The sequence below is a fragment of the Apodemus sylvaticus genome, chromosome 10 (assembly GCF_947179515.1).
Source record: "Apodemus sylvaticus chromosome 10, mApoSyl1.1, whole genome shotgun sequence".
Taxonomy (NCBI): domain Eukaryota; kingdom Metazoa; phylum Chordata; class Mammalia; order Rodentia; family Muridae; genus Apodemus; species Apodemus sylvaticus.
The window spans coordinates 76,179,675-76,193,622 of NC_067481.1; the positions used below are offsets into that span (position 1 = coordinate 76,179,675).

The window sequence follows — 13,948 nt, forward strand, 5'->3', positions numbered from 1 at the left end:
TTTGCCATTAATTTTAAGGAGAAAAGATTGTTTAAAACTGGGTTTTGCTTTCAACAAATTGTAGTTATGCTTTGATATTACAGGTTCCTTTTGTTATTTGACCTTCATACAATGGGGTCTGGTTACTCCTTACAGGACCGGTGGGTGTAGGTCTGGCCTTAGAGGTAACAAACTCAGATCAGGAGATTTACATTTGAGTTAATACAAAGCTCAGAGCTGCCTCAAAGCCACTCAAAGCTGCAGAGGATTGAGAGATGCAGTTTTGTCTTGCAGGCCTCACTTAGAGAGTTTCTGGCCAAAAGAACATTTTAACAGATTCATACAGATGTGGTTCAAAATAAAGTTCAAACTTAGATCTATAAAAGAATTTCATTAGAAAGTTATTCCTCAAGAAATGGCTTGCTCTTAACATGGGCTTTTAAAGTTTTTAAGAAAATGATTTTCAAAAGGTGTTAAGATAAATATTTTGCCTAAGACTCTGCTTTAAGTTTGTCATTTAAGTCTCTGATGTTCTCAAGATAGATGCAAAACAAATACTGAGAGACATAACTTGGAGAAAGCTACCATAAGTATTTGTCAACAGTTTGATATATGTTCACTTCCATTCCTTAACAAAGAGAACATTAATGTAAAATCTCTCCAAATACGATTTTGACATCCTCCAATAAAGATTTGATATAATAATAAAATATTACAAAATAAAATCATGAAAATATTTTTAAAAGACTGTTTTAAGAGCATGATAAAATGTTTGTTCCTTATTTTAAACAACAATCAAATTGATTATTATTAATTGTTAATCTATTACATGACAAGCCTTTTTGACAAAATTAATAATTGTTATCTAAAAGATAAATTGTTAAAAATTTGCCTCTATACATGTTTTTATATTGTTATAGATTTATACATACATCCTATAAAAATGTAGCTACTGTGGGAGTAAAGCTCATATAATTAGATCACATGTTTATTCTTTTGAGTGTCCCCTTGCTTCAGAACAGATAATTGAATTGGGTGCTGTAGCTATTTGTTTTAAAATGTTAAAAATCAGACTTTTGATTTTTATATTAATAATATACATATATAGCTCATGGCTTACAAATTGCTTAAAGTTGTTTCTTTTTAATGATACTAATTCTTAACTTTTACAATTGTTTGTACAAATACAATTTAAAAAATTAATCAAAAATATACATACAACTATTGACAGCTTTTTAGGCTTTCTAGTTATAACTGTTTTAACATAAGAATCAAAATATAAAATTAGTTGTTACATATGTTATTTTTTAATACTAAATGTTCCAAATCAGATTAAGACAAATATTATAACTGATTATTATAATCAGTCATTTGAGATGTCTTATTAACAATTTAATATTAATCATATTACTAAGATTCCTCATAATTTACAAAGACAAGATATTATAAAACAGGCCCATAAAACATTACAACAATATTTTTATAATAAAAAAGGGGAGAATCACATCTCTATATACCATAAAATTTTTAAATTTTAATGCTAGGGATCTCTCTGAGTGTAGAGAAGAGGGCATGTTTGTGTTCTTTCTACAGGATGCTGAAGGAACAGGCTAGCTGCCAGAGTATGCTGGTGCTGAGATTTCACCCTGGCTTTCCACCTTGCTCTCCAGCCTTTTGGGGCCCCTCCTGGGTCTTTTGTTTTTTTTGTCATTTGGCCCCTGGGCCTTTAACAGATTAACCAGTTTTGTTAAATCACAGATTGATTCTGCCTTGACAGACGTGGAGGTAGCAACCATCGGCCTGCCTTCAGTTCTCTACCCTTGCTGCAGGCAAAGAGCTTTCTTGGTTCCTAAGCAGTAGAAACATCAATGCCAGAGAGGGTGACCTCTGGCTCCTAATAGTGGCTGAGGGCCATAAGCTGTGGAGTAGCCAATGAGGGGAAATATTGTGGTGCCACGAGCCAGATGCACACCGCCTCTTGGCTGCAGGGTAACTCCATGACGGGATTATTGTGAGTCCTCTACCTGGATGACCGTCACACCCACCAAGGGCCTGATTAAGCCTTTGGAGTGGGATGTGATGCCAGGAGTGGATGCAACTTACATAGCCTAAGGCAGAGGCCCTGCCCTACTAGGATCTAAAAAGGCCTAGTTACTGCGGTGCTGGACGTGGGGGCAAAACCACATAGCCTAAAACAGGCTCTCCACCGACCCTCTTTCCATAGCCACCCCCCAACTTAAGAAAGAAAAAAGGAGGAGATGTACGCCCCTCCTGAAAGCCTTAAAACCTGTGTACCCCAGAACATTAAACGAGGCCTTGACATAACCCAGACTGTCTGTCTTTCTTGGTGCTTGGCCTCCCTCCTTCTCTCCCCCTTTTTGACCTGCAGGTAGCACCCCTTCGGAACCCTGGAATAACTGACCCGCGGGACGGGTTACAGCCTGATGTCCACAGTTTGCACAGTTCCATTCCTCAAACCATGTGCCCTTTGTATCCTGTGATCATTTGGAAAACTTGTTGAGATATTGACTGACAGTAAATGCATTCTGTTGGCTGCACAGTTATTAATATAGTTCTGGATATGCCCTTCCTGTCAGTTTGTTGGTCTATGGTCCTGTCTTCATAGCATTATTGGACTGTTTTTTTTTTTTTCACTGTGGTTCTGTGCGATTCCTTGAAATCAGGTATTACAATGACTCCTAACACCATTGGATTTGATCAATCTGGTTTGACTGTAGTCTTCTGTGTTCCCATGTGAGTTTTGTCATTCCACAGTCTAGTTCCATTCTAAATGGCATTGAGGTTGTACTTGAGATTACATTGAGTCTGTAGATCACTATGTGAAGTATGAAGTTTGATAATATGAATGTTTATAAACTATAAGCACAGGAATCTTAGAATCTTTTGTCACCTTCTTTGACATTTCTTTCATCTCTGCTTTGGAGCATCTGAATTCCTTGGGTACTTATTCAAACTTGATTGCTTCCTTCCTTCCTTATTTTCTAACTTCCTATGATCTTACTCTGCCTTATTATCTGGTGTATGTGTGTTATGTCTACTGTTAATAAACTTTTTCTTTTTTAAAAAAGCTAATAAAATTATTTTAAAATATACATCTCAGTATTGTCATTTTTAAGTCATAAAATAATGTATCATATTAAATGCCTCTTATATGTACATGATTTCTTCTGATGCTTAAAGTAATATGCACTCAACCAGTTTTTGAAATCTATTTGGAACATTAAACATGATAGAAGTAGAAAAATCTCTTATGAAATCCTCTATGAATGAAAATTGTGACAGAGTCCTGATTAGACAGAAAGCATTTCATCTCCAAGGGAGAATATGCAGTGTAACTGTGGCTTCATAGAATGAATTGAGTAATGTTCCTTCTGTTTTGATTTTGCAGAATAGTTTGAAGAGTATTGGCATTAGTTCTTCTTTGAAGGTCTGATAGAATTCTGCACTAAAACCATCTGGTCCTTGGCTTTATTTTATTTATTTATTTATTTATTTTGGTTGGGAGATATCTTATGACTGCTGCTATTTCTTTTGGGGTTATGGGACTGTTTTGATGGTTTATCTAATCCTAAAAGTTATCTAATTAACTTTGGCACCTGACTTCTGTCTAGAAAATTATGCATTTCATTCATATTTTCCAGGGTTTTTTTTTTTTTGAGTATAGGCTTTTGTAGTAGTATCTGATGATTTTATTGAGTTTACTCAGTTTCTGCTATACCTCCCTTTTCATTTCTGAGTTTGTTAATTTGGATACTGTCTCTTTGCCCTCTGGGTAGTCTGGCTATGGGATTGTCTATCTTGTCAATTTTCCCAAGAATCGGCTCCTGGTTTTGTTCATTCTTTGTATAGTTCTTTTTGTTTCTACTTGGTTGATTTCAGCCCTGAGTTTGATTATTTCCTGCCATCTACTCCTCTTGGCTATATTTGCTTCTTTTTGTTCTAGAGTTTTCAGGTGTCCAGTTAACCTGCTAGTGTATGTTCTCTCCAGTTTCTTTGTGGAGGCACTGAAAGCAGAGTTTTCCACTTATCAATGCTTTCATTGTGCCCCATAAGTTTGGGTATATTGTGGCCAATATAATTTTCACCAAACTCCAAATAGTCTTTAATTTCACTCTTTATTTCTTCCTTGACCAAGTTTTCATTGAGTGGGGTATTGTTCAGCTTCCATGTTTATGTAGGCTTTCTGTTGTTACTGAAGAGCAGCCTTACTCCACAGTGATCTGATAGGAAGCATGGGATTAGCTTCACCTTCTTGAATCTGTTGAGGCCTGTTTTGTGACCAATTATATGGTCAGTTGTGGAGAAGGCACTATGAGGTGCTGAGAAGAAGGTATGCTGCTTATCGCTTTATTCACAGACTACACAAGAGAAACTGGAATGGCTGTGGTAAGGGAACAGAGATCATGAGGCCTAAGCACTCAAAGGAGAAAGGGATCCTTTCCATAAGATATAAGGTTTTTAATATGCTGATCTATATTGTTAAGGGTTTTAAAACCTATGGGTATTAATAGGAGTAAATGGAATGCAAAGGCAACTCAAAATAAGAAGTAAACATTGATGCAGGAAAAACATAGAACAAGTAGATGATGAATGGGAAACAAAGGAAGAGGGAGACCACGGTAGAAGAAAAGGGCTGAATGAGGGCATGTGGCATGCAGAGCAGAGATCGAGCCCGCAGCCTGGAGCAGAAAGGAAGGTGTTCTGTTAATAATGGTATCAGCAGCTGAGGTCCCTCTTTACCATAAGAACAAACTCCTAGGCCTTGCCCTGCTGTACTGATAATTACAGTGTCTCTCTTTTTTTCTTTATTCAGCATCCTCAACTGCACACAGACATATGGGAGACTTCCTCTAGCACACCCTCTCCTTTAACGGATCAACTTTTGGCATTCAGCTTTGAAAATTTTTTTAAGAATTTCAAGAAGGAAGGCAAAATCTTCTCTGAGGAAACCATCACCTTCATTGAATCCCATCTGAAGGATAAGAACCTTCAGGGGGCATTGTCTAAAATTACTGATGCTCTGAAAAACATTGACAAAGCCCCACTGAACATTGCTGTGACTGGAGAAACAGGGACAGGGAAATCTAGCTTTATCAATGCCCTGAGGGGAGTGAGGGATGAAGAAGAAGGTGCAGCCCCCACTGGGGTGGTAGAGACAACCATGAAGAGAACTTCATACCCACACGCAAAGCTTCCCAATGTGAAAATATGGGACCTGCCTGGCATTGGAACCACTAACTTCCCACCACAAAACTACCTAATGGAAATGAAGTTTGATGAGTATGACTTCTTCATTATCATCTCTGCCACACGCTTCAAAGAAATTGAAATACATCTGGCCAAAGCCATTGAAAAGATGAACACCAAGTTCTACTTTGTCCGAACCAAGATAGATCAAGATGTCAGTAATGAGCAGAGGAGTAAACCTAGGACTTTCAATAGAGACAGTGTCTTAAAGAAAATTAGAGAAGACTGTTCAGGGCATCTTCAGAAGGCTCTCTCCAGTCAGCCTCCAGTCTTCCTAGTCTCTAACTTAGATGTGTCTGACTTTGACTTCCCAAAGCTGGAGACCACCCTACTCAGTGAGCTCCCAGTCCACAAACGCCACATATTCATGATGTCCTTGCACAGTGTTACTGAGACTGCCATTGACCGCAAGAGGGATTTCCTCAGACAGAAGATCTGGCTGGAGGCCCTGAAGGCAGGAGTTTTGGCCACCATTCCACTTGTGGGCTTCATCGAAGATGAAATACAAAAGTTAGAGAAAACCTTGAATCTCTACAGGTCATACTTTGGACTGGATGAAGCCTCACTGGAAAATATTGCCAAAGTTTTCAATGTGCCTGTGAATGAAATCAAAGCACACCTTAAGTGTTTCCATTTGTTAACAAAGAATAAAGACATGTCCTTCAAAGAAAAACTGTTAAAGTATATTGAACATATTTCTTGTGTTACTGGGGGACCACTTGCCTCAGGCCTTTACTTTAAAAAGACTTACTATTGGAAAAGTCTCTTCATTGATACTGTGGCAAGTGATGCCAAGTCTCTCCTTAATTTGGAAGAGATTTTATCACAGAAGCAAAGGTTGTCCAGGCTGATCTCCCTGTATACTGGGGAACAGGAAGAAAGCTATGAAGCACTGACTTTGCATTGGTTACAGGCACTGACTTAAAGCCTGCTTTTAAGCAGCAAACATTTTCTGGAAAATATCAGAGGATTCTTCTCTTTCACAGATAGAATATCACTACAGCAATACAGAACACCAATAGCTTATAATTTAAGATCAAGAACTGACAAATAAGACCTCATAAAATTACAAAGTTTCTGCAAGGCAAAGGACACTGTCAAAAGGACAAAACAGCAACCAACAAACTGGGAAAAGATCTTCACCAACCCTACGTCTGACAGAGGGCTAATATCAAATATATACAAAGAACTCAAGAAGTTAGACCCCAGGGAACCAAATAACCCTATGCTCAACAACATTAGTCATTAGGGAAATGCAACTCAAAACAACCCTAAGATTTCACCTCACACCAGTCAGAATGGCTAAGGTTAAAAACTCAGGAGACAGCAGGTGTTGGTGAGGATGTGGAGAAAGAGGAACACTCCTCCACTGCTGGTGGGATTGCAAGATGGTGCAACCACTTTGGAAATCAGTCTGGCGCTTCCTCAGAAAACTGAACATGACACAACCAGAGGACCCTGCTATACCACTCCTGGGCATATACCCAGAGGATTCCCTGGCATGCAATAAGGACACATGCTCCACTATGTTCATAGCACCCCTATTTATAATAGCCAGAAGCTGGAAAGAACCCAGATGTCCCTCAGTGGAGGAATGGATACAGAAAATGTGGTATATTTACACAATGTAATACTACTCAGCAATTAAAAACAATGAATTCATGAAATTTGTATGCAAATAGTGGGAACTGGAAAATATCATCCTAAGTGAGGTAACCCAATCACAAAAGAATATGCATGGAATGCAATCACTGATAAGTGGATATTAATTAGCCCAGAAGCTATGAATACCCAAGACACAAGTAGCATATCAAATGACTCCCATGAAGAAATAAGGAGAGGGCCCTGATCCTGGAAAGACCTGATCCAGCATTGTAGGGGAGAAACAGGACAGAGAAAAAGGAGGGAGGTAATTGGAGAATGAGTGTAGAGAAGGCTTATGGGACATATGGGGAGGGGGGAACTGGGAGAGGGGAAAGTGTTTGGAATGTAAACAAAGAATGTAGAAAATAAAAAAAAAGTGGCATATTTAAAAAAGAGAACTCTCTTCCATTAAAGTGTCATTATGAAAATATATGGTTGTATACCTGTGACTTATAATAACTTTGCCTAATTAAACTGGGATCATTTGTCCCAAGGAGATTTCCCAAGCTGTGCAACACTCTCCTGAGATGAAGAAATTAGCACACTGTGTAACCATTTGTGCTTTTCTGTATCTGCCTCAGTTCCAGAATAATGACACAGAGGTTCATTTATTTATATATTAATGCCTATCCCTTAGTTAAGTGTGTTCCACAACTAACTTATAACCTGTTTATACTATTCTATGTCTGAGACAAGTCTGGTTGCCTATTCTCACTTTCATGCATTCAATTTCCTCCACAATTTTGTAGTGAATCTCTTCAGCCTGATTGTTTCCCAGAGTTTTATATATATATATATATATATATATATATATATATATACATATACACATACACATACACATACACATACACATACACATACACATACACATACACATATACATATATATCCCTGAGTTGTCCCACCTATTTTCTCCTGCCTTTCTGTGGGCATTCAGCTCTTTGCTGACAGATGATGCTTTGACACCATGCAGAAGAGCTTGTTGCTACAATCCTCTCTTGACTTTCTTTAGAGGTTTAGGAAGTAGAGGGGACTGCTTCCCAGCACACATCTCTACATGAGGTGGTATCTACATAGACATGATAAGCACAGAGCAGATGGGATGATGACCATTGTCTATCCTACTTCCAGGGAGAGTTGGGTAATGCACGGATGAGTAAACACACCTGGAGTTCTGTCCTGACACAGACATTTTATTCCAAAACTTTCACCAGTCAAAAGGATGAGTTTGAAATCTGGGTTGTAGGCAACACAGAATTTTATTAAATTATCATTTCTTGTGGTATGGTAAAGGCTCAAAAACATCTTAAAATCATCCCTCCTGCTGGACAAGGGGTGCCTAACATAAGCGCTTAATGTCTCTCCCTCAACTTCCTTCTTTCTCTTCCTCTTTCCTCTCTTTCTATTCCTCAGGCTTTTGCTCTTCTTCCTCCTCATTCTTCTCCCTTCTTCTGTCTTTATTTCTACACCTGCTTCCATCTTTCATTTGCCCACTCACTTGTGAGACTTGGCAAACACAGTATCTGCTGGGCAGACTTGCAGCCTCACAATATTTTGGAGAGTTGGTATTGCAGATTCTGTCCAAACACCAAGAATTCTCTCTTCTCTAAGAAATGGCAAGGGTTTTGTTGTTGGGTATTTTTTTTTCATCTCTATGGGCTTCCATTGGTTAAACTGGAGCATTTGTACTAGAAGTTATCTGACATCTCCTGCTATAGAGGAGTCTCTTGTGCAATGCATGGAACCATCACCTGTCAACAAAGTGCTGTTGGCTTATGAGCAAAAGTCAGGAAGCAATAAATGAGAGCTCTAATAAAAAGGATGGATTTCTAGAAGAAGGAGAGAGAATGGGATATCCCCACTTGAGGGACAGATGGAGGGAAGGAAATGTGATGTTACAGACTGTGGAAAGGCTTTGTATTTGTTTCCGCTGGAAAAACTCTGGATTCCTTTCAAATTGATAAAAATCAAAACTGAATATTTTGGCTGCCAATAATGAAAAAGAATCAAGAAGACTAAACAAATCAGGCACCATACATTCCTAATCCCTCTACATAGAAACTGTTATGGGACTGTTTCAAGCCAAGCTTCTACTTCAAGCTTCTACTTCAAGCTTCTACTAAGCTTAGCCAATAAAACTTGTTGGCTATAAGACCATCCAGAGACTGCCCCACCTAGGGATCCATCCCATTTAGTTACAAAACCCAGACACTATTGTGGATGCCCACAAGTGCTTGCTGACAGGAGCCTGATATAGCTGTCACCCAAGAGGCTCTGCTAGTGCATATCAAATACAGATGGGGACACTCTCAGCCAGCCATTGAACTGAGCACAGGGTCCACAATGGAGAACCTAGAGAAAGGACCCAAGGATCTGAAGGGGTTTGGAGTGCCACAGGAGGAACAACAAGATGAGCCACCCAGTACCCCCTTCCCAGAGCTCCCAGGGACAAAACCATCAAGCAAAGAGTACACATGGAGTTACCCATGGCTCCAGATGCATAGGCAGCAGAGGATGGCTTTGTTGGACATCAAAGGAGGAGAGGCCCTTGGTCCTGGGAAGACTCAGTGCAGCATTGTAGGGGAATACCAGGGCAAGGAAGTTGGAGTGGGTTGATTGAGGAACAGGGGGAGAGGGAGGGGTTATGGGATGTTTCCGGGCAGGGGGGCCAGGAAGGAGACAACATTTGAAATGTAAATAAAGAATATATCTAAGAAAAAATTGTTAAAAACTCAACTGGACAAAAACACAAAAGTAGTTGGCTATGAAATTACCAGAATCATAATGTCATCTTTTCAAATTTATATTACTGTTTTAAAAAGATATTAACCTCCTTAGAAGGTCAGAATACAGGAAAATTCTATTAATTTAGGGCTAGAAGGGAGAAGCAGAAATTGATTAAGTATTGGGAGGGAGGGATCTGGGTGGGGAAGGGGACAGGGAGGGGAAGAGGGGAACATGATCAGGTATTCTGAGGAGAGAGAACAGGACTGAAGCCCTGCGGGCCAGCAGAAAGAATCCAAATAAGCAACTTCAGGAGGTAGGAGGTGGGGGGGACCTTCTAGAAGGTGCCAGAGACCTGGGAACTAAGCAACTCTCAGGACTAAAAGGGAGGGACCTTAGATGAAATGTCCTACAGTGGAGAGAGGGAACTTGTTGAGTCTACCTCCAGTAGAAACACAGGGCATCAAGTGGAGGGATGGGGTTCTCATCCCACAATCAAAACTCTAACCCAGAATTGTGGGCTGAGAAGATGTAATCTGGACTGAAAAAAAATAGAAAGAGTAAAGAATAAATTTTAAAAGGCTGAAATAAAATTTCTGATGCATAAGTTAAAAAAAAACAAAAAATGTGGAGGCATAAAGAAATCCAGGCCTTTGATCTCAAATGTAGAAACAAAGACACAGAGATAGAAACTCTAAGACAAGTACTGCCCATTTGTCAATTCTTGATCTTAGAGCATAAGCTATTGGTGATCTGTTCAGGAACTTTTCCCCTGTGCCCATGTCCTCAAGGGTCTTCCCCAGTTTCTTTTCTATTAGTTTCAGTGTGTCTAGTTTTACATGGAGGTCCTTGATCCACTTGGAGTGAAGTTTAGTACATGGAGATAAGAATGGATCAATTCCCATTCTTCTGCATGCTGACCTCCAGTTGAAACAGCACCATTTGTTGAAAAGGCTATCTTTTTTCCATTGGATGTTTTCAGCCCCTTTGTCGAGGATCAAGTGGCCATAGGTGTGTGGGTTCATTTCTGGATCTTCAATCCTGTTCCATTGATCCACCTGCCTGTCACTGTACCAATACCATGCAGTTTTTAACACTATTGCTCGGTAGTATTGCTTGAAGTCAGGGATACTGATTCCCCCAGAATTTCTTTTGTTGTTGAGAATAGTTTTAGCTATCCTGGGTTTTTTATTATTCCAGATGAATTTGAGAATTGCTCTTTCTAACTCTATGAAGAATTGAGTTGGAATTTTGATGGGTATTGCGTTGAATCTGTATTTTGCTTTTGGCCAAATGGCCATTTTAACTATATTAATCCTGCCGATCCATGAGCATGGGAGGTTTTTCCATTTTTTGAGGACTTCTTCCATTTCCTTCTTCAGAGTCTTGAAGGAGAATTGGGTTCTGATGATACCAAGTAGCCTAGGTTTCTGTTGCTTGTGTTCTTGCCCTTACCTCTTGATATCTGGTTATCTCTGGTGTTAGTTGGTCTTGCTGTCTCGGTGTCTTGTCCCTCCTCCAAGCCTGTGTGTCAATACTCCTAGGAGACCCGTTTTCTCCTCATGGGATTTAGGTATGGAGGGCTGTAGCACAGGGTCAGCTCCGGGGTACAGATGGAAACTGGAAGGATCCTGTCTGAGGCTGCTCCTCAGTGTCAGGAGCCATAATGAGACAAGCTAATATACTAGCAGGTGATCGTCCTGAAATGGCCTGCTTCTGATCATTATATAATATGTGACAGCTGAGCCCTCATTCAGCAAGGTTGTGTGGGATGAATTTTAGGAAAGATTCCTGCTATTAATATGCTTCCTGTTGTTATTAAATATATATAATAATCAGTAAGTAATAGCACAACTCTTTGGAGTACATCTCTGCAGATCCACGAAGATGTACTTTCTTATAGTGAGGCTATGTAGACAAATAATGACTTAAGTTTTACTGATGATTCTATAAGAATTCCTAAAATTAGATCTGTGATTATTAAGCTCTTTAATAGTTGAACTTCTATTGGTCCTTTTCTGCTAGTGAAAACTGCAATGAGAACTCTACCACTCTCCCAAGTGTCACCAGTTAATTGCTCTTAGATGGCAACCAGACATTCTCCTACTCAGAGCACATTCCAAGAGGTGGTAAAGCAATTAACTAAAGGTCATAAAAAAGAGAACTGTGATTTGTTATAGGTGTTAGGACAGAAGATAAAATATTGACTGGGTTTATCTATACAAAAGTTCACTTATAACTTAGTTATCGTTTTAAACTTTCTATGAACCTTTAGAGAAGGCAAATCATAGCCGTCTAGCTAGATAATTACTCCTAATGGATATGCATGCAAACATTCTTTATTGTAAACTTCTATTTCAATTTATGACTTGATATTTTATATGAACTTGTGATAAACTTTGTAACATGTGAGCATGTATTCTGAAAAGATGTTTAAGGGCTGAGGACAAAGAGAGGAGGGACCAGAAGAATTCAGATGAGAGAAACAGAGCTGAGAGAAGAACTAAGCTGAGGAGAAGGTTTTAGTCAGAAGAGAACAAGATTAAGAGAATACAGAGTGAAATAACTTAGAAACTATAGGTAGCATAAAATAACTAAGAGAACAATGTGCAGGATGGAGAGGGAAAGAGGAAAAAAGAAGATGTTGCAGAGAGCAGAAGAAGCAGGCAGGCTTCTCCTCATCATGGGACAGGACTGGCCTCATGGTAAGGACAAGATAGGCTTAGTCTTGTTTTGATTTGCATTTCCCTGATAAGTAAGGATGTTGAACATTTCTTTAGGTGCTTTTCAGTCATTCGATATTCCTCAGGTGTAAATTCTTTGTTTAGCTCTGGACCCCATTTTTTTTGTTTTGTTTTGTTTTCCAGACAGGGTTTCTCTGTGTAGCTCTGGCTGTCCTGGAACTCACTTTGTAAACCAGGCTGGCCTCGAACTCAGAAATCCACCTGCCTCTGCCTCCCAAGTGCTGGGATTAAAGGCGTGCTCCTTCCAGGCTGTACCCCATTTTTAATGGAGTCATTTGGCTCTCTGGAGTCTACCTTCTTATATTCTTTATATATCTTGGATATAAGGCTTCTGTTGGATGTAGGGTTGGTAAAGATCTTTTCCCAATTTGTTGGTTGCCATTTTGTCCTTTTGACAATGTCCTTTGCCTTACAGAAACTCAGTAATTTTATGAGGTCCCATTTGTCAATTCTTGATCTTACAGCATAAGCTATTGGTGTTCTGTTCAGGAAATTTTCCGCTGTGCCCATGTCCTCAAGGGTCTTCCCCAGTTTCTTTTCTATTAGTTTCAGTGTGTCTGGTTGTATGTGGATGTCCATGATCCACGTGGACTTGAGCTTCAGAGGTTAATTTTTAACATAGCATTTTTTATCAATTCTTAGGGAATTTTACAGCATGTACCCAATCACACACATGTCCCAGTTCTTCCATGTCTGACCCAATTCCCTTGTGACCTCTTTGCCCCAAAAAAGTTAAAAATAAAAATAAACATTTTTAAATCAATAAAATATATTTTAAATTTAAAAAGATTAATTTAGAAACCAAAATCCAATTTGTGTTACCTATATACTCATTGAAGCAGAGTCAAACTTTCAGTGGCCTACCACATACATAGAACTGAGTCTTTCCATTCATGAACAACCACCTCCACAGAAATCTTCAACTATGCAGACATAACATCAGCATCAATATCTAATGTATTCAGAATTCTCTTTGATACCTTCCTGTTTAGGCTGGTCCTTCTCCTTTAGTAGGTGGGAAATGGAGTGGGTGTAGAGGTTGTCACAGAAGACTTCCATGTCCCTATTTCTCAACTGTGCATCTGCAATTACTGATGTAACTGCAAAAGTAGGTTCTTTGCTCCTTAGAGACAGTGGAAACAGGATCATGATCTTCCCCACTGTTTCTGACAAGACCAAAAATTGGAAGGGTCTCCCCTGCAGTAGGACCACAGACCTAGACAAGTCCCTCTGAGGTAGCCATGTGCTGTGGACATCAACATGGCTTCAAGTAGCAGCAAAGGCCACTTAGGTGAGTATGGCTTCATAGCCATGACATGATCCAATGACTTCAGGCAGCAGCCTAGAGCACATATATCTGCATGGTCATTGATTGGTGGTAACACTGGTCATAGTCATCAAACAAACCCTGGCTGCAATAGGACCACAGATGGAGACATGGCACTCAGTGGCATCATGAATTCGTGCATCACCATGGCCTCAGGGAACAGTACAGGCCAGTCACTTCAGCCTGGTCAGTACAGTCTTGACATATCCCATTCTCCCACTTTCCACAGAACATGTAGTTCTCTATTTCCTCTTTCCCA

General features: G+C 39.5%; 1 protein-coding gene across 26 annotated transcripts in view; it reads left to right on the plus strand.

The window, feature by feature from the left end:
- LOC127693473 (T-cell-specific guanine nucleotide triphosphate-binding protein 2-like) overlaps positions 1–13,948 on the plus strand; it is a 444,108-nt gene that overhangs the window by 338,479 nt on the left and 91,681 nt on the right. For 7 of the 26 annotated variants that reach the window (XM_052194340.1, XM_052194342.1, XM_052194348.1 and 4 more), the window contains one exon: positions 4,814–4,956. The exons of 18 other annotated variants lie outside the window; for them this stretch is intronic. In XM_052194340.1, the coding sequence (XP_052050300.1) occupies positions 4,814–4,956 (143 nt within the window). Of the gene's footprint in view, positions 1–4,813; positions 7,248–13,948 lie in introns of those variants that run through there. One more of the 26 variants, XM_052194335.1, reaches the window with a different exon arrangement.